Raw genomic sequence first — 24,283 nt, 5'->3', positions numbered from 1 at the left:
CGGCACTGTGCAGGGAGAGAAAATCCCATCCAAGGATGACGTCATGGGAGCTGGCACGGAGGACTAAAAATTCGACAACATACAAAACATCGGCGATAACGACGCGTGCTGTGCAAGCGACAGAGGGATGAACGGTATCGGCGCTGGCGATACGGAGCGAGAGTCTAGAAGATGGGGTTGTAACTTTGCGAAGCGAGCGGCAGAAGTTTTCGTGAATAACAGAAACGGTGGCCCCAGTGTCCACAAGCGCAAGTGTCTTGACTCCGTCGACAAAAACGTCAAGAAGGTTCGGCGGGGAAAGACGAGGACTTAAGCAGGGCGACGAGTGCGCAGTTCGTGCCCCCGCAACTGCGGCTGCTAGTTTTCCGAATTGGCGCGGACGTTGCGACGCCTCATGGGCGACAATGAGCGGCGGCGAGGCGAAGGCGAGCGGTGGGAAACGTAGGGCTGGCGACCGTGCTCGCGGTCAGGAGAGGTCTCCTGAGGTTGTGGTCCGAAACGTGGGCGAAAGGTACGGTCTGCATCAGGGTAGTCTGGCAGAGGGTGGACAGGCGCATGCAGAGTACGTCGACAGAGGCGCGCGACGTGGCCCGGAAGACCGCAGGCGTAGCATATCGGTCGATTGTCAGCCGTGCGCCAAGGGTTGTATAGGTAGGGGACGTGAAGCGGGTGCGTGGAGCAGCAGGCGCAGGCACCACTTGAGGAACGTACGTATAAGCCTGCGGTCGCGGTTGTCGCGCGACAACCTCGGCATACGTGAGAGGCACGGGAGTGGGGGCAGGCGGCACTTCAACTGGAGGACCGTAGCTCAACGGAGCAGCAACAGGCGGTGGCGGGGTCGGGGGAAGGCCGACCTGGGGATTCAAGGGGGCTGGTTGTGGAAGAGGAGGGAGGGCGTCAGCGTCCGCCTGCGTGATGGCGTGCCGGATCTCAGCGCTGAGGGGGGTCGGTGTCTGATGTTGGCGAGATAGGAGCGAGAGCTGCCGGCCGACATCTTCCCGCACAAAGTCTTTGATGGTAGCAAGTAGATCTGGATTGATGGCCAGGCCGGAGATGGAGTCGGCAGGCGGAGGAGGCCGACGAGCGCAAAGACGTTGCTTGCGCGACTCGTCGAAACTCTGGCAAAGGGTATACACCGAGGTAACGGTGGTGGGACTCTTCGCTAACAACAGCTGAAAAGCATCGTCATCAATACCCTTCATGATGTGTTTGATCTTGTCAGCCTCGGACATAGCCGGATCAACACGCTTGCAGAGGTCTACTACGTCTTCAATGTAGCTGGTGAAAGTCTCATCCGTGTGCTGAGCTCGGACGCGCAGGCTTTGCTCAGCGCGCAGTTTCCGCACTGCAGGACGGCCGAAAACCTCCGCAAGGGTGCTCTTTAGAACGGCCCAAGTGGGAATGTCGGCCTCGTGGTTGCGGAACCAGAGGTTCGCGACATCGCTGAGGTAGAAGATGACGTTGGTAAGCTTGATGCGGTCGTCCCAGTTGTTGTGGCGGCTCACCCGTTCGTATGATTCCAGCCAATCTTCCACGTCCTGGTCGCTATGGCCGCTGAAGACAGCGGGGTCGCGCTGCCGGACGGCACCGGAGCAGATGACTGGCTGCGACGTGGCGGCGGGCTGTTGACTGGCCTTGGTAGTGGAGATCGGGATGGTGCGGCTGCGAAGGTCCACGGTGATGGTGAAAAGGGGAACACAGCAATCTCCACCAAATGTAGAGCGGTTTATTGGCACGATGGAAGCGCCGGCTACGAAGACCTTGGCACAGGCAATCTACGAGGCAGAGAGCCGAGAGACCAGACACAAGCGGCAGTGTTCCGTCCAGCACGAGCATCCAACCGGCGGCGCGAGCACTTCGTCGTCGTTGGCTTCGGGGCTGGTTCATCTTCTTCATTCCACTCGCAATAACACCTCCTTCTGACACTTGTATTAAGGTCAGCGATGAACGACACAGGAGAAGGTTATGGTTCAGTTTATCCATCTCCGTACGACAAGCTCGCCACCAGTGCACCCAGAATCAACAACACTGCTCACGGAAGCAGTGGTCCTTCCTTACCGTTCGCCACGTAGCTGGAGTTCGTGTTGTCCTCGGACTTCTTGAAGTAGGGCAGAACCTCGTCGTAGGACCAGCCCGTGGCGCCCCCTGCCGCCCAGGTGTCGTAGTCGCGCCGGTTGCCTCGATTGTAGATCATAAAGTTCAGCACGCTGCTTCCTCCCAGTACTTTGCCCTGAGTCCACACCGGCTTCTGCATTCCACAAATACATTGAGATGAGGAGACGAATGTGGTAGTACGTTCGCTGCGTTGGACTGATACGGGCCTTTGTATTTATCGCATCTTTTTTACACAGCCTTTTGGCTTCTCCGAGACCTTGGACTTCAAAGAAATAGCAGCATTTATATCGCGATCGGCGGTTCCGTTCACTGTGGAACGCATGGCACACGTGGAATTCTTTATTTGACCAGTGTTTTTATTCGATGATTTCGGTTCGTAGTCATGACAAACCGTTGCAGAGACAACGACGTCTTACAAAAATTTCTTTACACAGTCTACAGACTACATGTCCATAAACTTCCGACAGTAAATTCTATAGACAGATTTATAGACCATTTTGTAGCAAATAAAAGTCCTATATATGATCATAGGCAATTTATAGATTCGTAGAAAACCACATTTAGAGGGATTTTACAGATAGTCTAGAGACTATTTAGATAAAAAAGGGAAATATCCCTAGGAAGGCAGTGGAGCCAATAAGAAGTCTATAGAAAGTAATATTGCGCTCTACGACACAGATCAAGAGGCGCGCACCTGGCCTCTGAGCGCGAAGGAGCAGCCCTCTTGTGGCTCGGTGACGAAACTCCAGTCGATGTCCGTGTGGTGGCTCACCGAGGCCAGCATGGGCACATCCGTCACCGAGTCCTCCACTCCACCGGCTTCGAGCAGCAGCACGCGGTTCGCTGGGTCCTGGGACAGCCGGTTGGCCAGCACCGAGCCCGCCGAACCACCGCCCACTGCGGACAGAATGTGTCACCCATAAGCAGCGTTCCTGCCCATACCTTCGTATTCCTGCAGTAGCTGGCGGTGGTAACAACGCACGTTGTTAAGTCTCAGCACTTTAAAAACTGCACGTATAACTTCGCAGGACTAGGCGCACATAGCGTCTCGTTGCCTCAGAAAGCTGAGCCTTTTCCAGTCGGTTTATTTTTATTTTTCTTTTCGCGTGTTGCGTGTGAGTGATTGTATTGTCGCTGCTTGTCTACTGTAAACTGGTTTCGAGGAAATGAAAGGTGCAGTAGTTGTTTCACCTTCGGTTCACTCCTCGACATAACCGTGAGGAAAGAGATGAAGGAGGCAGTGAAAGAAGGCAGAAAGAAAAAGGACTCGGAGTGGAAAACTCCGGGCCACATACGACCACGTGGGTTTCTTCGACATGCACCGACATCGTACCGCACACGTGCGCCTCTTACCTTTCGCCCCTATCGAAAAGCTGCAAGTTACGCAGTGGAGAAGCACGGGCGAAAAACTTTATTATAAGAGGCCAAATGTAGGGTCCCACATAAAAGACGCGCATGGATGTAGGCCTCAAAGGCAGTCTGTGCGTCGCGTTCGGTTTTCGACCCTAACAGATGGCTCGGTAGGAATGTCGTTAGTGATTGTGTAAAGGCAGATCATGGTGATTACATAACGTTATTGTTGTTGGTACCAACTCAAGTTTACATATAAAGTTGGCGTCGAACCTTCTGCGGTTTCTTTATCGGGCTTTTCTATGGATAGTCCCGAAGAGGAAAGCGCATGCATTGTGCTATCTTTAAAAAAATAAAACAGAAGCAGAAATAAGAAGTTGTGTCATTCACTCCATCGCTGGCGTTAGTTTGAGTCTTTCCTACAGACTGTCACATCTAAAACGCGATAAAGAAGTGTCTCTTCCATGTTATTTTTCCGGTGTTGGCTGAATGTTTCGTTTATAATAACGGCGGCCTGACATTAATTGTCTAACCCGCAGGCCAACGGAACAGGTAAGGGGAGAATTTCATTGATGAACGATGTTCATGAATATGTGTAGCAGATCAAAAAGAGTTTTTGCGGCCTGTAAAAAAAGAACGAGATAATCAAACCAACTGCTGCGACTTTCTATTATTTTGCTAGGAAGCACTAGGCAGCTGCGAAGGCATTCGAACTAAAGGTACCTAGATTTTGATTGTAGTGGAGAAAAGCCAACGCAAATCGGAAAGTCAAGAACACGCCAAAACGGATATTTATTGCTTCAATAGAAATGAAGTCGCTGAATGCATGAATTGTGTGGAAGCTGGGGCGACGTTTGGCTGATTTCAGGCTCAGGTCCAGGCACATTACACGGCGCAAATATTTTTAGAAGCTACCGTGGTGTCCTCAGGTATGATGCGCGGATTGTGTTTCTACCAACCGTCTATAGATAGCGCATTCGGGTTTGTGATAAGCTTCGCTATGATCGACAATCTGTGTACCGGTGGAGGACGCTGTATATATTCTCGGAGGTGGTGAACCTCGAAGGGAGGATTTTTAAAACCTGCGAAACTGCAGAACTAACTACACAATTAAATGTGAGTAAGTCGTGAGCCAATGCTATTAGCGTATTGTAGGCCAGACAGTACATTGTTCTTTGCTCTATCGTGAAAATAGCTGGACAGATTCAACTCCTTTGTCGATTTGGCGAGGTGCTAGACAGAACAGTGTCGTTTATTTGAGAAATTTAGATAAAATATCCTCCCAAATTTTAAAATGTTCTGCGTTGCCAGAAAGGAAACAATAAAACATGCGAAGCCTTAATTTCACATTAGTGTTTACTCACTTCATCACACCATTTCGCACTATACGTATTCAAAGAACCTTATACTACATACTACACCATTGCGCCGAATGCAAGCCGCAGCTGATCGCGCGTTTTCGGCGAGTAACTCGCCCTCCGTCCTTGCACATCGCATGTCTGTCTCCCCTCCTCAAGAAATCGCTGGGTCCCCTGAGGCGAGACACTCTATAATCTTCCTCACTCAGCACAGTGAATTCGTGATAGTTGAAGGCTAGTGTCCGCTCTGCTTAACTAACGGTAGTCAAAGTTAACTACTGTCAGCGTTTTGAATTGCTTCTAAACACAGCTCCCTTCACAGTGGATCATGTAGAAAAGATATTTCGTTTCAATGCTGGCTGAGACCCTTTCTCGAGGAAGCCTATGAATGAGGTTTATTGTTGAAACTTTAGGTGTGCACGAAAAGCTCCAAAGTGTGTAATGAAGAATTACAATACCTGCATTAACCCTATTAGCACCCTTTACATATTTCACTTCTTATCGAGCTATATTGGCCTCTGATGATCTTTTATAATCCGGCTGTTGTTCCCCTTACTGCTATCTCAATCTTACTACAGCGCGCTGCATTCTGAAAGGTTCCCTCTCAAACGCTTCACTTAATTCGCGTCACGTTCGGCAGCAGACTGTCTCGTTGGCTACTCCATGTTCACGCGACAACGTTAAGGCTCCCGTTCAGTGGAGAATCAGGCGGCGCGGAAAAAAATGCGGATTGGGTGGATTTGAAAAGGGATAAAGATAACGCATAAATTGCAAATATAACATCGCAACATAACTGAAACGTACTTATTACATGTAAGAATGTAAAGTCAATTATTTGAATTGAAAAGATAATTGGGGAGAGCTATCAATCGAACTCGTGCCCCCTGGATTCTGAGTCAGACACGCTACCCCTAGGCCACCAAAGCACATTTCTTTGTTGCACGTTTGTTCGACTTGGTTAACGAGAGGCCTTGTGTCTTTATCCACAGTGTCCGTCTCAGTGAAGTAGTGATATGCGAAGAGGACCCAAGACAGCTGAAGGAATCCGTTAACGTTATCGAGTCCTACCTTTAAGGCGGAGCTGAAATGTCTTCCAAATTTTTTTGATCGTCGCACTAGTGGCCATTACTACTGACCGACTCTGATGTGCTAGCTAAGCACGTAGAGCTCTTACTGCTAAGCGAATTTTTTGCAAGACGTCGTCAGATTCTTTCCACACTTGCGCAGACACTTCCGTACTTGCATTTGACCAATGACTTCCGCTAGAAGTGTAAGCGATGATTCCTTTCGAACGAGACAGCGTGCCTATTCTATTTTATATTATTCTGCTCTTTCCACGATTAGCCACCCGCACCGCATCGCCGCCCCGATTCTGCGCCCTCGCTCGGTGAACAGGTCTTTCTTGTGAGTCGTGCGATCAGTCACACGGAACATGTAGGAGCCTGCTCAGCTCGCGGGCAGTGGATACGGAGGTGCGCCGCTTCACCCCCATCGTGCTTTCTTTACTGCGCGCGTTGCTCACGTGGGACGATTATAGAGAATTGCGGCTTAGCGGAGACGTACGCTGGATAATCGGATCCCTGCTTCATGTACTCTCATCGCAGCTGGGCGAATACATCTTAGCTAATCCAAACGTTCTTTATGTCCTTGGTGTCTCGTTTTGAGGACTGCGCAACGCTAGAGCACAACCAAAAGGCAACACTACGTCTGCCGTTGTATGGGGTGCGGAAACGTGCTTATTGTCAGCTTGCGATGCTCAAGCGTTCGCCCCCAAAGAGACACCGCAGAGACCGCATGCTCAACAGAGCTACAAGACAGAGAACTTAGTAGCGAACTATCATTGCTGCTGCTTCAGGCAACGTCTGCCTGGATTCGACATAAGGGCGGCAGGCAAGCGAAGGCTTCACAAAACGGGTGAACAGCGACACCTTGCAGCCGCTACAAAAATGGGGCGGCGATCGAGTCTGTTTCGCGTTTCTTTGCAACAGTAATGCATACCGTGGCATATAGAAGTCCGCCCAACATTACTGATCACTGTTGACCAACGATGGCATCTCTTAACCGCCGTATCTCGACTTTAATATACTCTGATCTCAGTGAGTGGTACGTATGTTCCCATCTATTTCAATCGAAATCAGGGCCGTGAGTATGGTGAATACTTTTGCAGGCAACTACAATTGCACAAGCAGACATCAAGTGCACAAAATCATCGTGGGTAAGAACGCACGAAGGATATGCAACATTTTCAACTGGGAAAAATGAGTATTCTGCGCGGATGTTGCAGAGCACAGAAAGAATTCAGAATTTTTTTGGGAGCTTGTGCCTTGTGGTTTAGGGATCAAATTTTACGGTTAGGCGCGAATTTCCTCTTTGCTTAAAAAGCGGCATTTTCTGCCACATTTCTCCGCATTTAAAAACTAGGTGCCCAGTCAGCGCTTCTATGCTGACAAAATGAACCGAAACATTTTCGTTGCATTATGGTTTCGTAATTCAAAATGCCTATTTGCGTACAGGTGCGCAATTGAGGGCACTTTATACGGTGTTCGCCTTGGCCGATATTATTTATTCCGCGTACGCGTTAGCTTAAGTCTGCTGGTACTGTCATTGGAGGTGGCAGGTTTTCACCATACGTAATGGTAAGAGAATGAGATCGGAGTCAAACGTAAATTGCAAACTCGGTGCTACATTGATAATCGACGCAGTGCATTGTTTTTGAGGAGTTTTCATTAGCCTTTACAGACGGAAAGGCACAGGCACACTGGCGTCGGGATAGCCAGTCGTGCTGCAAACAGCCTGATTTAGTGGTTATCAATGTGTCAAACTCCGGCCTCTAGCATGCTGTTCAGGCCATGGCATCCTTTCTGAATAGTGTTTTCTTTGTAGAACGACAGGGGTGGCAAATTTTCACGAGAATTAAAATATATAGTTAAATATATATATATATATATATATATATATATATATATATATATATATATATATATATATATTGTAGTGTGGTAATCTTCATCGATATAACCACTGACATGCGTCGCGTGCTGCCGCTCTCAAGGACGAAGAAGTTGTTCGCTGCCTTGCTCTTTCGCCACGCCTGACGCTTCGCTGCGAGTCTCCCCTGAGCGGCTGGAATCATCTGGGTTCACCGAATAAACACACCCCTACAATTGGTGCAGGTGCTGCTGGGTACGTTCCCGTCCACCCTGGAACTAAGAAGCCGCACGTTACCCTCTGCTTCCAGCATGCCGGATGACACTGCCACGACATCGTCGCCCCTCCCAACCACCGTGCTGTGTTCTGGAGCTCTACGGCAGCGTGATCCGTGCTTCTTCAGTGGCACAGCCGACCAGGACGTCGACGATTGGTTGGCGGCATATGAGCGCGTCAGTAGCTACAACAGATGGGACGACGCTATCAAGCTAAGCAATGTAATCTTTTATCTGACTGACGTGGCGAACCTCTGGTTTCGCAACCATGAGGCAGACCTGCCATCTTGGTCTGCATTTAAAAAGAATTTTGCAGAAGTGTTCGGCCGCCCTGCAGTTCGCAAGCTCCGGGCAGAACAACGCTTGCGTGAGCGCACTCAGCAAGTCGATGAGTCGTTCACTAGTTATATAGAGGACATCGTGGACCTATGCAAGCGTGTCGATCCGCTAATGACTGAAGCGGATAAGATCGAGAACATCATGAAAGGCATCTCTGACGACGCGTGCCAAATGCTCTGGGTAAAAAATCCTGCCACGGTGAGTGACGTGATCAAGCTTTGCCAGAGCTACGACGTGCTTCGTAAGAAGCGCGCTTCTACCCGGCGGTCCGGTGTTAGAGACGACGCCATCTCTACACTTGCGCTGGGCGGTTCTACCCCATCAGAGGACAGCCCTTTACTTCAGCAAATCAAAGCCTTCGTTCGAGAAGAGGTCGCCCGCCAGCTATCGCTGGTCCCTCAGTTACAGGATAGTGGCCGCCTTGTTCCTGACATGGCTCCGTCTTTGGCCCCTACCATACGGCGTGCCGTTCAAGATCACATCGCTGACGTTCTTCCTCCCAGCTCCATGCTCCCGCCCAGCCCTGTGCTGCCGCCCAGCCCCGTGCCAGCGCAAGTAACGGCACCACTGACTTACGCCCAAGTTGCGGCCAGGCCGCTCATGCCATCAGCATCTCTTTCCTACCAGGCCGCTCCTTCCAACCTTCCTTCGCCTTTGCCTGGGTCTGCATTCCATGTCCCTATTCCAAGGGTACGCCAACGCCCTACGAACCCTTGGCGTACCGCGGACAACCGACCAATCTGCTACTCTTGCGGGCTGCCGGGCCATGTCGCACGCCTTTGCCGCCAACGCCTTCCACCTTCTCGACCTGAACTATGGAACTACTCCTACAATACAGACCAGCCCTCGCCGAGAAATCCGCCCAGTTCCGAATTTGTATCTCGTGACAATCAAACGTACACAGCTCGCCGATCACCTTCCCCTCGTCGCCGTTCCCCGTCCCCACTCCGACGTTCTACCGGCACCGTTGAGGGAAACTAACAGTCGCAGTTCCCGGGGCAAGAACTGCGCTTGGTTCGAACTCTTCAAGTCCTCGGTGTTCTCCCACTAACGTAATTCAAGTGTTTGTCGACGGCGTCGCAGTACTCGCTCTAGTCGACACGGGCGCTGCCGTATCAGTCATCAGTGAAGCTCTTTGCCGTCGTCTTCGTAAGGTGACCACCGCACTTTCCGACTTTTCGCTTCGCACCGCCTCATCACAGCGCATTCATCCCTCAGCGGCGTGCACGGCCCGTGTTCTCATCGAAGACGTCTTATACACCATCGAGTTTATTGTACTGTCTCGCTGCTCACACGACATCATCCTGGGCTACGATTTCCTTTCCACTCATCATGCCGTTATTGACTGCGCCCGCGCGGAAGTTTCCTTTTTACCTCTTTGTGATACCGTCTTGTGTGACGTCCCTACCCGGCCTGCAAAACTCCTCGTCGCCAGTGACACAGACATTCCTCCATTTTCTGCTGCCCTCGTTCCACTCTCCTGTGAGAGCGTTATTAGTTCGACTGTCTTCTTCACACCTTCCGACGCCGCTTCACGCCATCCCTGCCTCCTGCTTCCATTTGCGGTCCTCAAGATCGAAGATGGCCTTAGTGCAATGTACGTCTCAAATCCATTTTCGTGCCCGTCCGTCCTGCTACGCGGCGAGTGTCTCGGTCGTATTGAAGAACTTGATCCCGCGCTTGTAAATACTCTTCCTGCAACGCCTACTTCATTAGACGTTAATGTGCTCAGCTCTTGCGATACAGCGACCGCTTCGACACCACCCGATGTTCTTCAACAAGCTATTGACGCAGATCTCCCACCCGCACAACGCGATCAACTCGCTGCTCTTCTACAGAACTTCACTTCTGCCTTCGACCTTCCTCACACTGCTCTGGGTCGCACGTCTGTCGTTACGCACGCAATCGACACTGGTACAAACGCACCTTTACGACAGCGTCCTTATCGCGTGTCGGCCTCTGAGCGCCAAGTCATTGCTGACAACGTGGACGACATGCTTCGCCGGGGCGTCATACAGCCATCTAACAGTCCATGGGCTTCTCCGGTTGTTTTGGTCACCAAGAAAGATGGTTCCATCCGGTTTTGCGTCGATTACCGTAGGCTTAACAAAATCACGCGCAAAGATGTCTATCCTTTGCCGCGAATCGACGACGCCTTGGACTGTTTACAGGGAGCCGAGTATTTCTCCTCTTTGGATTTGCGCTCCGGCTACTGGCAGGTACCGATGGCTGATAATGACCGCTCGAAAACTGCCTTTATAACACCGGATGGATTATACGAGTTCAACGTTATGCCCTTTGGCCTCTGCAATGCCCCGGCTACTTTCGAGCGCCTGATGGACACTGTTCTTCGTGGACTCAAGTGGCAGACCTGTCTTTGTTATCTGGACGACATCGTAGTTTTTTCTGCCGACTTTTCTTCTCACCTTCTCCGCCTAAAGGATGTCCTCACGTGTCTCGCCGGCGCTGGGCTTCAGTTGAATTTGAAGAAGTGCCACTTTGCCGCTCGAAAACTCACAATTTTAGGCCACGTAGTTTCTAAGGACGGCATTCTTCCCGACCCCACCAAACTTCGCGCAGTTGCAGAGTTCCCGAAGCCAACCTCCCTGAAGCAGCTTCGGAGCTTTATCGGCCTCTGCTCCTACTTTCGACGTTTCATCTTGAACTTCGCCTCTATCATCGCTCCTCTGACCCAGCTCCTTGCCGGCAGCTCCGACCTTTCCGCCTGGACTCCAGCCTGCGATAAAGCCTTTGACACTTTACGCCGCCTTTTGGTTTCGCCGCCCATTCTACGCCACTTTGATCCGGCTGCGCCTACGGAGATCCACACTGATGCCAGCGGTATTGGGCTTGGTGCCGTCCTTACCCAACGTAAGCCTGGTTACAGCGAGTATGTTGTGGCATACGCCAGCCGAACATTGACAAAGGCAGAATCTAATTATTCAGTCACAGAAAGGGAATGTTTGGCCATTATTTGGGCTATCGGAAAATTTCGTCCTTATGTGTATGGTCGACCGTTTTACGTTGTGACCGATCACCACGCTTTGTGCTGGCTTGCCTCTCTGAAAGACCCATCCGGTCGCCTTGCTCGCTGGGCTCTTCGTCTCCAGGAGTTTGACATTCATGTCATTTATCGATCAGGGCTGAAGCATACGGACGCGGATGCTCTTTCCCGCTCGCCATTGCCTAGAGATAATTCGTCTGACCACGTCTGTGCCTACGATATGTCGACTCTTACAACTATCGACATGGCTACCGAGCAGCGGAATGACCCCTGGATCAATGCACTTTTGAATTTTCTCTCAAGTCCTACTCCCGGTCATTCCTCCAAAGCGCTCGTCCGCCAAGCACACCACTTCTCCATTCGTGACGGTCTTCTCTATCGCCGCAATTATTTGCTTGATGGACGGAAGTGGCTTCTAGTCATCCCGCGTCATCTCCGCGCCGACATTTGTGCTGCGTACCATGGTGACCCACAATGTGCTCACGGTGGCGTATTGAAAACCTACACACGCCTACGTCTGCGATTTTACTGGCGTGGAATGTACCGCTTCGTAAGACATTTCGTGCGCGCTTGCGAATCTTGTCAACGCCGAAAAACTCCTCAGAAGTCCTCTGTTTCGTTGCAGCCGTTACCCTGCCCTGCTCGTCCGTTTGACCGCGTTGGCATAGATCTCTATGGCCCTCTTCCGACTACTCCTGCTGGAAACCGGTGGATTATTGTGGCAGTAGACCATCTGACTCGCTACACTGAAACATCACCGTTACCCTCTGCCTCTGCAAGAGACGTTGCTTTGTTCATTCTCAACAACTTGATTCTTCGCCACGGGACTCCGAAGGAACTGCTCAGTGACCGCGGACGCGTTTTCTTGAGCGACGCTCTCGAGGCCCTACTGAAAGAATGTCGCATCATTCATCGCACCGCTACTTCTTACCACCCTCAGACGAATGGCCTGACAGAACGCTTCAACCGTACTCTGAGTGACATGCTGGCCATGTACGTCAACGACGCTCATTCCAACTGGGACCACGTTCTTCCCTTCGTAACCTACGCGTACAACACTGCGATACAGACCACCACTGGATTCTCTCCCTTTTTTCTTCTTTACGGGCGCGAGCCAACCTGCACAATGGACGCGCTTTTTCCCTACCGCCCTGATGTTTCTGAATCGACGCCACTCTCGGACGCCGCCCAGTATGCAGAAGAATGCCGTCAGCTCGCTCGTTCGCTCACAAAGGAAAATCAATGGCAACAAAAACACCATCGTGACACTGGTGAGGCGCCTTCATATACGCCCAACTCCCTGGTGTGGCTCTGGGTTCCTGCCACAACCGCCGGCCTGTCAAAGAAGCTTCTTGCTCGGTATCACGGTCCATACCGAGTGCTTCAAAAAACATCTCCTGTGAACTACGTAGTTGAGCCCGTTACGCCATCTGCGGACTTGCGTCGCCGTGGACGCGAAATAGTTCATGTGGACCGAATCAAGCCCTACTACGATCCGTCTGTCCTTTCGGCACCATGAGTCGCCAGGATGGCTCCTTCTCTGCCCGGGGGGGAAACTGTAGTGTGGTAATCTTCATCGATATAACCACTGACATGCGTCGCGTGCTGCCGCTCTCAAGGACGAAGAAGTTGTTCGCTGCCTTGCTCTTTCGCCACGCCTGACGCTTCGCTGCGAGTCTCCCCTGAGCGGCTGGAATCATCTGGGTTCACCGAATAAACACACCCCTACAATATATATATATATATATATATATATATATATATTAGCAGAGAAGTTAAAGGAAATGAGGGGGCCGTTTGACAAATTTATGAAGGGAGCCAACAGTCACCGAAACCAAGGTGCATAGGGGAACGTGAATTTTTTTTTTAATGTGTTATGCTTATGAGTGGGTAGTAATACTTAGATTAATAAATCGCTTAAAGAAAATTACTTATAAAGCAGCAGAAAAAACAACCATGCCGCCGGTGGGATCCGAACCCACGACCTCCGAATATCGCGTCCGGTGCTCTTACCAACTGAGCTACGGCGACGGCTGTCCAATCTGCTGCTCTCGTGGGTATTTATGTTTACTGGGTGTAAGCGAGCCTTGAGAGTGTTCACCAGCGCCACCCTCGACCATAGCGGCGGACGTAGCACGTCCTGTAATACCGCGAGCGTGACGTAGAACGTCATCTAACGGCGAGGGCGGAAACTGTGCGAGAGCCCTCTTATGCTACCTATGGCATCAAGACTGCCAGAACCGAGACCCTCGTTAAGCTATTAGCAGAGAAGTTAAAGGAAATGAGGGGGCCGTTTGACAAATTTATGAAGGGAGCCAACAGTCACCGAAACCAAGGTGCATAGGGGAACGTGAATTTTTTTTTTGATGTGTTATGCTTATGAGTGGGATAGTAATACTTAGATTAATAAATCGCTTAAAGAAAATTACTTATAAAGCAGCAGAAAAAACAACCATGCCGCCGGTGGGATCCGAACCCACGACCTCCGAATATCGCGTCCGGTGCTCTTACCAACTGAGCTACGGCGACGGCTGTCCAATCTGCTGCTCTCGTGGGTATTTATGTTTACTGGGTGTAAGCGAGCCTTGAGAGTGTTCACCAGCGCCACCCTCGACCATAGCGGCGGACGTAGCACGTCCTGTAATACCGCGAGCGTGACGTAGAGCGTCATCTAACGGCGAGGGCGGAAACTGTGCGAGAGCCCTCTTATGCTACCTATGGCATCAAGACTGCCAGAACCGAGACCCTCGTTAAGCTATTAGCAGAGAAGTTAAAGGAAATGAGGGGGCCGTTTGACAAATTTATGAAGGGAGCCAACAGTCACCGAAACCAAGGTGCATAGGGGAACGTGATTTTTTTTTTAATGTGTTATGCTTATGAGTGGGATAGTAATACTTAGATTAATAAATCGCTTAAAGAAAATTACTTATAAAGCAGCAGAAAAAACAACCATGCCGCCGTTGGGATCCGAACCCACGACCTCCGAATATCGCGTCCGGTGCTCTTACCAACTGAGCTACGGCGACGGCTGTCCAATCTGCTGCTCTCGTGGGTATTTATGTTTACTGGGTGTAAGCGAGCCTTGAGAGTGTTCACCAGCGCCACCCTCGACCATAGCGGCGGACGTAGCACGTCCTGTAATACCGCGAGCGTGACGTAGAACGTCATCTAACGGCGAGGGCGGAAACTGTGCGAGAGCCCTCTTATGCTACCTATGGCATCAAGACTGCCAGAACCGAGACCCTCGTTAAGCTATTAGCAGAGAAGTTAAAGGAAATGAGGGGGCCGTTTGACAAATTTATGAAGGGAGCCAACAGTCACCGAAACCAAGGTGCATAGGGGAACGTGAATTCTTTTTTTAATGTGTTATGCTTATGAGTGGGATAGTAATACTTAGATTAATAAATCGCTTAAAGAAAATTACTTATAAAGCAGCAGAAAAAACAACCATGCCGCCGGTGGGATCCGAACCCACGACCTCCGAATATCGCGTCCGGTGCTCTTACCAACTGAGCTACGGCGACGGCTGTCCAATCTGCTGCTCTCGTGGGTATTTATGTTTACTGGGTGTAAGCGAGCCTTGAGAGTGTTCACCAGCGCCACCCTCGACCATAGCGGCGGACGTAGCACGTCCTGTAATACCGCGAGCGTGACGTAGAACGTCATCTAACGGCGAGGGCGGAAACTGTGCGAGAGCCCTCTTATGCTACCTATGGCATCAAGACTGCCAGAACCGAGACCCTCGTTAAGCTATTAGCAGAGAAGTTAAAGGAAATGTGGGGGCCGTTTGACAAATTTATGAAGGGAGCCAACAGTCACCGAAACCAAGGTGCATAGGGGAACGTGAATTTTTTTTTTTAATGTGTTATGCTTATGAGTGGGATAGTAATACTTAGATTAATAAATCGCTTAAAGAAAATTACTTATAAAGCAGCAGAAAGAACAACCATGCCGCCGTTGGGATCCGAACCCACGACCTCCGAATATCGCGTCCGGTGCTCTTACCAACTGAGCTACGGCGACGGCTGTCCAATCTGCTGCTCTCGTGGGTATTTATGTTTACTGGGTGTAAGCGAGCCTTGAGAGTGTTCACCAGCGCCACCCTCGACCATAGCGGCGTCGCGCTCGCGGTATTACAGGACGTGCTACGTCCGCCGCTATGGTCGAGGGTGGCGCTGGTGAACACTCTCAAGGCTCGCTTACACCCAGTAAACATAAATACCCACGAGAGCAGCAGATTGGACAGCCGTTGCCGTAGCTCAGTTGGTAAGAGCACCGGACGCGATATTCGGAGGTCGTGGGTTCGGATCCCACCGGCGGCATGGTTGTTTTTTCTGCTGCTTTATAAGTAATTTTCTTTAAGCGATTTATTAATCTAAGTATTACTATCCCACTCATAAGCATAACACATTAAAAAAAAATTCACGTTCCCCTATGCACCTTGGTTTCGGTGACTGTTGGCTCCCTTCATAAATTTGTCAAACGGCCCCCTCATTTCCTTTAACTTCTCTGCTAATAGCTTAACGAGGGTCTCGGTTCTGGCAGTCTTGATGCCATAGGTAGCAAAAGAGGGCTCTCGCACAGTTTCCGCCCTCGCCGTTAGATGACGTTCTACGTCACGCTCGCGGTATTACAGGACGTGCTACGTCCGCCGCTATGGTCGAGGGTGGCGCTGGTGAACACTCTCAAGGCTCGCTTACACCCAGTAAACATAAATACCCACGAGAGCAGCAGATTGGACAGCCGTCGCCGTAGCTCAGTTGGTAAGAGCACCGGACGCGATATTCGGAGGTCGTGAGTTCGGATCCCACCGGCGGCATGGCTGTTTTTCTGCTGCTTTATAAGTAATTTTCTTTAAGCGATTTATTAATCTAAGTATTACTATCCCACTCATAAGCATAACACATTAAAAAAAAATTCACGTTCCCCTATGCACCTTGGTTTCGGTGACTGTTGGCTCCCTTCATAAATTTGTCAAACGGCCCCCTCATTTCCTTTAACTTCTCTGCTAATAGCTTAACGACGGTCTCGGTTCTGGCAGTCTTGATGCCATAGGTAGCATAAGAGGGCTCTCGCACAGTTTTCGCCCTCGCCGTTAGATGACGTTCTACGTCACGCTCGCGGTATTACAGGACGTGCTACGTCCGCCGCTATGGTCGAGGGTGGCGCTGGTGAACACTCTCAAGGCTCGCTTACACCCAGTAAACATAAATACCCACGAGAGCAGCAGATTGGACAGCCGTCGCCGTAGCTCAGTTGGTAAGAGCACCGGACGCGATATTCGGAGGTCGTGGGTTCGGATCCCACCGGCGGCATGGTTGTTTTTTCTGCTGCTTTATAAGTAATTTTCTTTAAGCGATTTATTAATCTAAGTATTACTATCCCACTCATAAGCATAACACATTAAAAAAAAAATTCACGTTCCCCTATGCACCTTGGTTTCGGTGACTGTTGGCTCCCTTCATAAATTTGTCAAACGGCCCCCTCATTTCCTTTAACTTCTCTGCTAATAGCTTAACGAGGGTCTCGGTTCTGGCAGTCTTGATGCCATAGGTAGCATAAGAGGGCTCTCGCACAGTTTCCGCCCTCGCCGTTAGATGACGTTCTACGTCACGCTCGCGGTATTACAGGACGTGCTACGTCCGCCGCTATGGTCGAGGGTGGCGCTGGTGAACACTCTCAAGGCTCGCTTACACCCAGTAAACATAAATACCCACGAGAGCAGCAGATTGGACAGCCGTCGCCGTAGCTCAGTTGGTAAGAGCACCGGACGCGATATTCGGAGGTCGTGGGTTCGGATCCCACCGGCGGCATGGTTGTTTTTTCTGCTGCTTTATAAGTAATTTTCTTTAAGCGATTTATTAATCTAAGTATTACTACCCACTCATAAGCATAACACATTAAAAAAAAAAAATTCACGTTCCCCTATGCACCTTGGTTTCGGTGACTGTTGGCTCCCTTCATAAATTTGTCAAACGGCCCCCTCATTTCCTTTAACTTCTCTGCTAATAGCTTAACGAGGGTCTCGGTTCTGGCAGTCTTGATGCCATAGGTAGCATAAGAGGGCTCTCGCACAGTTTCCGCCCTCGCCGTTAGATGACGTTCTACGTCACGCTCGCGGTATTACAGGACGTGCTACGTCCGCCGCTATGGTCGAGGGTGGCGCTGGTGAACACTCTCAAGGCTCGCTTACACCCAGTAAACATAAATACCCACGAGAGCAGCAGATTGGACAGCCGTCGCCGTAGCTCAGTTGGTAAGAGCACCGGACGCGATATTCGGAGGTCGTGGGTTCGGATCCCACCGGCGGCATGGTTGTTTTTTCTGCTGCTTTATAAGTAATTTTCTTTAAGCGATTTATTAATCTAAGTATTACTATCCCACTCATAAGCATAACACATTAAAAAAAAATTCACGTTCCCCTATGCACCTTGGTTTCGGTGACTGTTGGCTCCCTTCATATATATATATATATATATATATATATATATATATATATATATATATATATATATATATATATATATATATATATATATATATATATATGTGTGTGTGTGTGTGTGTGTGTGTGTGTGTGTGTGTGTGTGTGTGTGTGTGTGTGTGTGTGTGTGTGTGTGTGTGTGTGTGTGTGTGTGTGTGTGAAAACAGGCGAGTTCACTTTAATTAACCATAATATCATATCCAGCACTGCTTGGTTTTATATCTTACAATGATTCGTGGGAAAGTTATTAACTATGCTCCTGACTAGTTAATACTCATGGCGGAGCCCCTCGACAGAGGCTTCGATATGGCGGCCAAAGCATCGACCTGGTCATTAATGCTAGAAATGCTTGTGGCAATGCTCAGTCAAACACGCTATTTGTGCAGCTGTGAGCTTTGCAATAATATAGCTTCTGATCCCAGTTTATATTTCAGTGCATTTCTGATGATGACATATTAAGCTTTTCAGCACCCACAAGAGCTTACCCTGTGTCCCATATTGCATGTGCAAATACACAAATATATAGATATATGCATGCACTGCATTAGAAGGGAATTCTATTGAATAATTTCGTAAAGCTAATAGAAAAAAAATAGGTTACACAATGCGGAAGGAAACTCACTGGAACATTGGCATTACTAAGGAACTTTCTGCACTTATGTGTAGAGCCAGCAGCCGGTGAAATTAGGATTATGTTTTGCAGAACTCTCTGAATCAATGGTCCTCACAACGTCATGCTGTGTCCTGCAAATTATCCGATAATCAAGATTCCTACCAAAGCCACCAGTCAAGACTGTATCGGCGAGACTCGATGCAGAGTCAAAGTTTAAAACTACTTTACACACCTCTTCTCAACATGCAGGCAGTACCTGGCAAAATTTTTAGTGGTCTTCCACAAACAGAGTTCGGCGAGTTTTCCCCATTTCTACGAGGGACGCCAACTTCATAAAACAAACGCATAACGCTCCGGGCAGAACTTGCCTATAATGTAGTCGTACTCTTTCCTCAGTTCCTTCAACGGCGTGTCCAGGTGCTCGGGGCTCTGCTTCGGGTTCATGTAGGCGAACATCATCGTCACTGCCAAAAGGTCGGCCTTGGACACCATGGCTGCTCTTGGGCACAGAGTTTCAAACCAGCTCTCCGCTATGTTCGGGCGTATAAGCCGGCACCGCTGTCCAAGACACACCGAAAAGCGAGCACTCTCTCGACGCGCGCCAGACTGATACAGAGTGCGTTGCGTGGACTCTTTTGATACCCCCCAAAGATATCGTAGAGGGTGAGACTCGAAGTCATTGTCGATTCAGGCCCTTGCCCTCTCGCGTACCGCGCAGGAGAGAGAGAGAGATGCCCTCTCCCAGCGCGTACGGCGCGCGATTATGACGAAAGAAGGAAATCTTAAGAGAATGCCTGCCCGCAGAAAAAAGTAGGCCGACACGCCGGAGACAGCGGCGGCCACTTCATGGTCAAGGATGACTCCATGCTCTCGGCACGAGACCCAACGGTGGTGTGAAAGGTTCAGCCAAGGCCGTCGCTTCTCGACCGCGTCGGAGAGAGTGGCGCGCTGACACTCGCCAAGCCCCTGACTCTGTGGACACGAAAAATCGTTCCGGCCTCGGTGCTTGTGCTTGAGCACCTGAGCGGAATCACTTATAACGAGTGAACGGCACGCTATTCAGGGCCGTCTAGCGGCAGCGTGTCGGCGACAATAAAGGAGGCGGACCGTTTTTTTTATTCGTGTCTACAAAGGGAAATTAAGCTTGCTTCCTCAAACGGCGCTTTCGCGCACTGCTCTCTGTCGTCCGGCGGATACTTTCTCTAACCTGCAGTGCGACAATGCTCCCTGACATCTCACTGCCGGCCTAATTGGGACGCTCTTTCACGCTCCTGAGATATGTCCTCGGTTAAGAGATAAGGGACAGTGCCTTGGACGCACAAAGCCCCGTAATCCGGGAGCAGTACTGCTTGCACCAGTACTCGTGCACACGTGCCTCCTCCTGAGGCTACCGTCACCGCCACGCGCAAACAATTCATGCGCGGCTGAAAGTGGCCCCGCTTATGGACCCGTTGCGTTGTTTTTTCACTCTTTGGCTCGGAACATGGTAAGCCGCTGCAGTTGAAACTGCCCCTTCACAGTAAAGACTGCCAGTATGATTGCGTACAGGGAGAAATTTTCTTCATCCTAAACGCCTTCATGACTGGAGTTTTTATTCGATTCAAGAAAATGACACTTCACACAGCCATGTAATTCGAAAACTTTAATGCCGGCTTCAGTCCTGGCTTAAACGTCATCTTTATGTTTTGCCTGAGTTTGATGAGAATAAAAGGCATGGATGTGAATGCCTACATTAATATTTACGTTTCGTTCTAATCTGCCAGCTGACTGCTGCCACGAAAACCCCAAAATCGCAGGATTGTAGTTAAACAAAGCGCACTTTTTAGTGATAATAACTGACATAAAAAATGTTTCAGTTTCGTACGAGGGCCACAGACCAGCGCATCCCCACAGAAAAAAAAGGGCAGTCGTTTAGCTCTGGTTAAACCTGGAGCGACTCGATGGAGTATAACACCTGGCCGAGTGGAACAAGCTGAGTCGAACTGCCAAGTCAGTCTTTCGCCGCTTCGAAGGAAGGAAGGAAGGAAGGAAGGAAGGAAGGAAGGAAGGAAGGAAGGAAGGAAGGAAGGAAGGAAGGAAGGAAGGAAGGAAGGAAGGAAGGAAGGAAGGAAGGAAGGAAGGAAGGAAGGAAGGATGGAAGGAAGAAGGAAGGAAGGAAGGAAGGAAGGAAGGAAGGAAGGAAGGAAGGAAGGAAGGAAGGAAGGAAGGAAGGAAGGAAGGAAGGAAAGGAAGGAAGGAAGGAAGGAAGGAAGGAAGGAAGGAAGGAAAGGAAGGAAGGAAGGAAGGAAGGAAGGAAGGAAGGAAGGAAGGAAGGAAGGAAGGAAGGAAGGAAGGAAGGCCTCAGACGTTGCTGGCACATACCCACTACGGGGGAGTGGCCAAGACACAGGCAGTAAATTACTGGATACAGGAAAGTTTTGATGGCAAAATGAGTGGTAATTGTATGTAGTCTGATAGATTGGAAGAGGGAAGAACAGAGGCCCAGTTAACTTGGAGATCGAAGACGGGACAATGGCTTAATGTGCATAATAGTATACAATGCCTGTAATGTTGCATTGCCGTACTGACTGAGAGCGGAAAAAGAAATGAGAATGGGAGTCGCTGCGTTTCTTGAAGAAAATTTTGCACAGCAGAGCGCACACTCCTGTCGCTTCGTCCAAGCAAAGAAGCGTCAATGGAAAGAACAACCGCGGAAGACACAGGCAAGCCCAGTTGATGAAATAGAATTTGCAAAAGACGCTTCCTCAAATGAGAGAAGCGGCGGAAGAACAGCAGGAAGTGATCTATTGTCTCAGGTTCGGCACAAAAAGGGCACAGTGGGGGAAGCTGCCAGGCCAGATCTGTGAAGGTAGAAATTTAGAAGGGGAACCCGGCAACGCAAGCGCGTGAAAGAGACCTCTAGTCTGCTTGAGCGCCAGTCTTTGCTACTCCAAGGCTGCAGAAGATGCTGATATTCGGGAGATGATGTAAGAGCCGAGGCAGCAAATTCCTGAAATATTGTGTAGCTGCGAAACCTCACCGCAGCTGTATATGCACACGTTGGCAGGACAGCAACAATTGGGGCCGCTGAGAGAGGCTCTTGCTAAGGAACCTGCCACCTCATTTAGGTGAAAGCCTATGTGACCTGGTACCCAAAGCAACCTTACCGAATTTATATGGAGCGGAATCAGGAACTTGGTTGGTTGGTTTATGGGGTTTAACGTCCCAAAGCGACTCAGGCTATGAGGGACGCCGTAGTGAAGGGCTCCGGAAATTCCGACCACCTGGGGTTCTTTAACGTGCACTGACATCGCACAGCACGCGGGCCTCTAGAATTTCGCCTCCATCGAAATTCGACCGCCGCGGCCGGGATCGAACCCGCGTCTTTCGGGCCGGCAGCCGAGCGCCATAACCACTCAGCCACCGCGGCGGCTGGAATCAGGAACTTAAAGAGGCGTAATGGCCGAGACTCAGTGGGTGAGGATAAGGAAGAGCAAATGGACAGAGGGTCTGTCATAACCACGACCTAGGAAACGGTAGTTTCTAATTTTCGTAAGGCTAAGATTACTGCTAATAATTCAGCCAGAAAAATTGGAGTGAAGTCAGGAAGACGGAGAGAAAAAGACCAATCCAGTGAAGGCGAAAAAAATCCCACACCTGCCTTTTCGCGGTCCTGCGAGGCATCGGTAGCAATAAGAATATGAGAGGGAAATGAACTTAGGTGGTCCCGCAATAGACCCTGAAGAAGTGGGAAGGGCTGCAGCTTTGCATTTGATGGGAAAATGTCATCGAATTCAATCTGGACAGATGAGGAGTTGTTATATATTTGGCGGACATCTGTGAAATTAATATTTATGCGATCAAAGAGGGACTGCACGTAACATATCTGCGGGGTATGAAATCGAGACCAGGCAGCCCTAAAAAAGGCGGAAGGTTGACTAAGAAATATTATACTGGAAGCGTGAAGAGGTGAGTCGCACAATTTTAAAAATGTGTGAACTGTTAAAAGGCGAAACCTAGCTGATAACGAAGGCATTCGTGCCTCAAGGTGCAGAACAGCATTGGCGACATATTTTGGAAGCCCCAGACAAAGGCGCAACGCCTCACGCTCCAAAAGCACAAGAGGGCGAAGTTTATAGGCAGGAGCTCCTGAGAATAAAACACACCCGAACTCCAAAATTGCGCGGACGTACATTTTATAAATCATCAGAAGCGTATGCCTTCTCATGCCTGACCTAGCACTACAAAGCCTGCGCAGGATGCCAATGGCCCGAACTCCTTTTGCAGAAACTCGCTCAATGTGTGGCCGCCAGGATAGAGTAGAGTCGTATATTACTCCGAGATACTTCACCGTCTGAACTTGAGGTATTATGTTATTTCTATAGACCAGGCAGATATTTACAGGAACAGAAACTGGAAATACTAACAATGCTCATTTCTTCACATTAAGGGACAGATGAATTCTTCCTAACTAGTTGTCAAGAACATTGAGGTCATTTTTGCAGGTTTCGATAAAGAGTGTGAATGCCACCTGCTGATGCAAAAAATGCAATATCGTCGGCGTACACATACGCTTTCACATTTTGAATGCATAAAATTGAGCCTAGAAAAATGTTCAAAAGATCAGGTGAGAGAACTGATCCTTGCGGAAGACCTCTTGTCAGTGGAAATCTCCTTGAGGAAACACCATTTTGGCAGCAGTAAAATTCTCTATTTTCAAAAAAAAACAGAAATCCAGGCACAAAATAGCTTGGGAAGTTGAGTTCCTGTAATCTTAGTAAGAGAGTCCAGTGCTCCACGCTGTCGTATGCTTTACTGACATCCAAGGTGACAAGTGCAGCAAACTTTTTCTATTGCGAGCTAATTTAATACTACTCTCAAGGTCAGTATGAGCACACCAAATTGAACAACCCGGTCTGAAACCAATTTGACATGGATTCAATACAGCATTTTCTGAAATGAATGACATGACACGGCTGAGAAGGACCCTTTCCACCAATTTCACTAGGTTCGATGTTAACGAAATAGGGCGTATATTGTCTAAAGTTAAGCCCTCCCCTTGCTGTTTAAGCAATGGAACTATTTCAGCAAGACGCCACTCATGCGGTATCCAAGGACCTTTAATAGAATGGTTAATTAGAGCCAACAGGTCTGCAGGAGATTCCTTGAACAAAATTTTGATCATAGATGAAGTTACCTTATCGGGGCCAGGAGCCGTTGGGGATAAGCGCAGAACAATTTGCGACAGATCAGGCATAGAGACTTCAGTGAAATCACTCCGCTCCATTTCGCTGGGCGTTCCTTCTTCATCTTCGTCCCACTTGACACGGCACATGCGCACAGCTGTTTGTTTCAGCTGCTGAGCGCCGTGCCGCCGGGAGCAGCAGCTGCTCCGCACCGCGTGACCAACCACGTGATCAACCCACGTGACCAACCACGTGACCAACGGCGCCGCCACGGAGCTCAAGTGGTGCCACGCCTAAGGGTCGAAGAGGTAACGTAGTGTAGCTATCGCTACAAAAGTAAGGCGATCACGCCCACTTCCAAACAGGGCTAGATTAAATTCTAAAGTCAGAGGAATAAAGAGAGAGTAAACTCTATTTCTACGCAGCATTCGCAGTCGAGGATGTCCTAGATGTAGTCAGGGTAACAGCAGAAAGCAGCCAGAATTGCTTAACGTGAATGGTAATACCGTATTTCACATGAAGGACTGAAGGAAACTAAGGCATGTGAACCGGCTTTCTCTCGGTTGATTTAGCTCGGCCCGAAAATGGCACGGGAACAGACCGGTTGGTCCTTTTCTTTACCAGGCAAGGAGCTTGTCATCTCACGTTTGTC

At 49.6% G+C, this 24,283-nt stretch overlaps 1 protein-coding gene across 1 annotated transcript in view; it reads right to left on the bottom strand.

Annotated features, from left to right (window-relative positions):
• The window catches only part of LOC144121918 (4-pyridoxate dehydrogenase-like), a 74,448-nt gene extending 55,355 nt beyond the window's left edge, over window positions 1-19,093 (bottom strand). Inside the window, exons 1-3 of the mRNA XM_077655357.1 lie at window positions 18,835-19,093; window positions 2,810-3,012; window positions 2,059-2,248 (exon numbers count right to left, since the gene is read on the bottom strand). Of these exons, the coding sequence (XP_077511483.1) occupies window positions 2,059-2,248; window positions 2,810-3,012; window positions 18,835-18,958 (517 nt within the window). The 5' untranslated portion in view covers window positions 18,959-19,093. The remainder of the gene's footprint in view (window positions 1-2,058; window positions 2,249-2,809; window positions 3,013-18,834) is intronic.
• Window positions 19,094-24,283: the final 5,190 nt, after the last annotated feature.

Source organism: Amblyomma americanum, chromosome 2, assembly GCF_052857255.1.
Source record: "Amblyomma americanum isolate KBUSLIRL-KWMA chromosome 2, ASM5285725v1, whole genome shotgun sequence".
Taxonomy (NCBI): Eukaryota; Metazoa; Arthropoda; class Arachnida; order Ixodida; family Ixodidae; genus Amblyomma; species Amblyomma americanum.
This window is presented reverse-complemented; position numbering and strand designations above follow the sequence as displayed.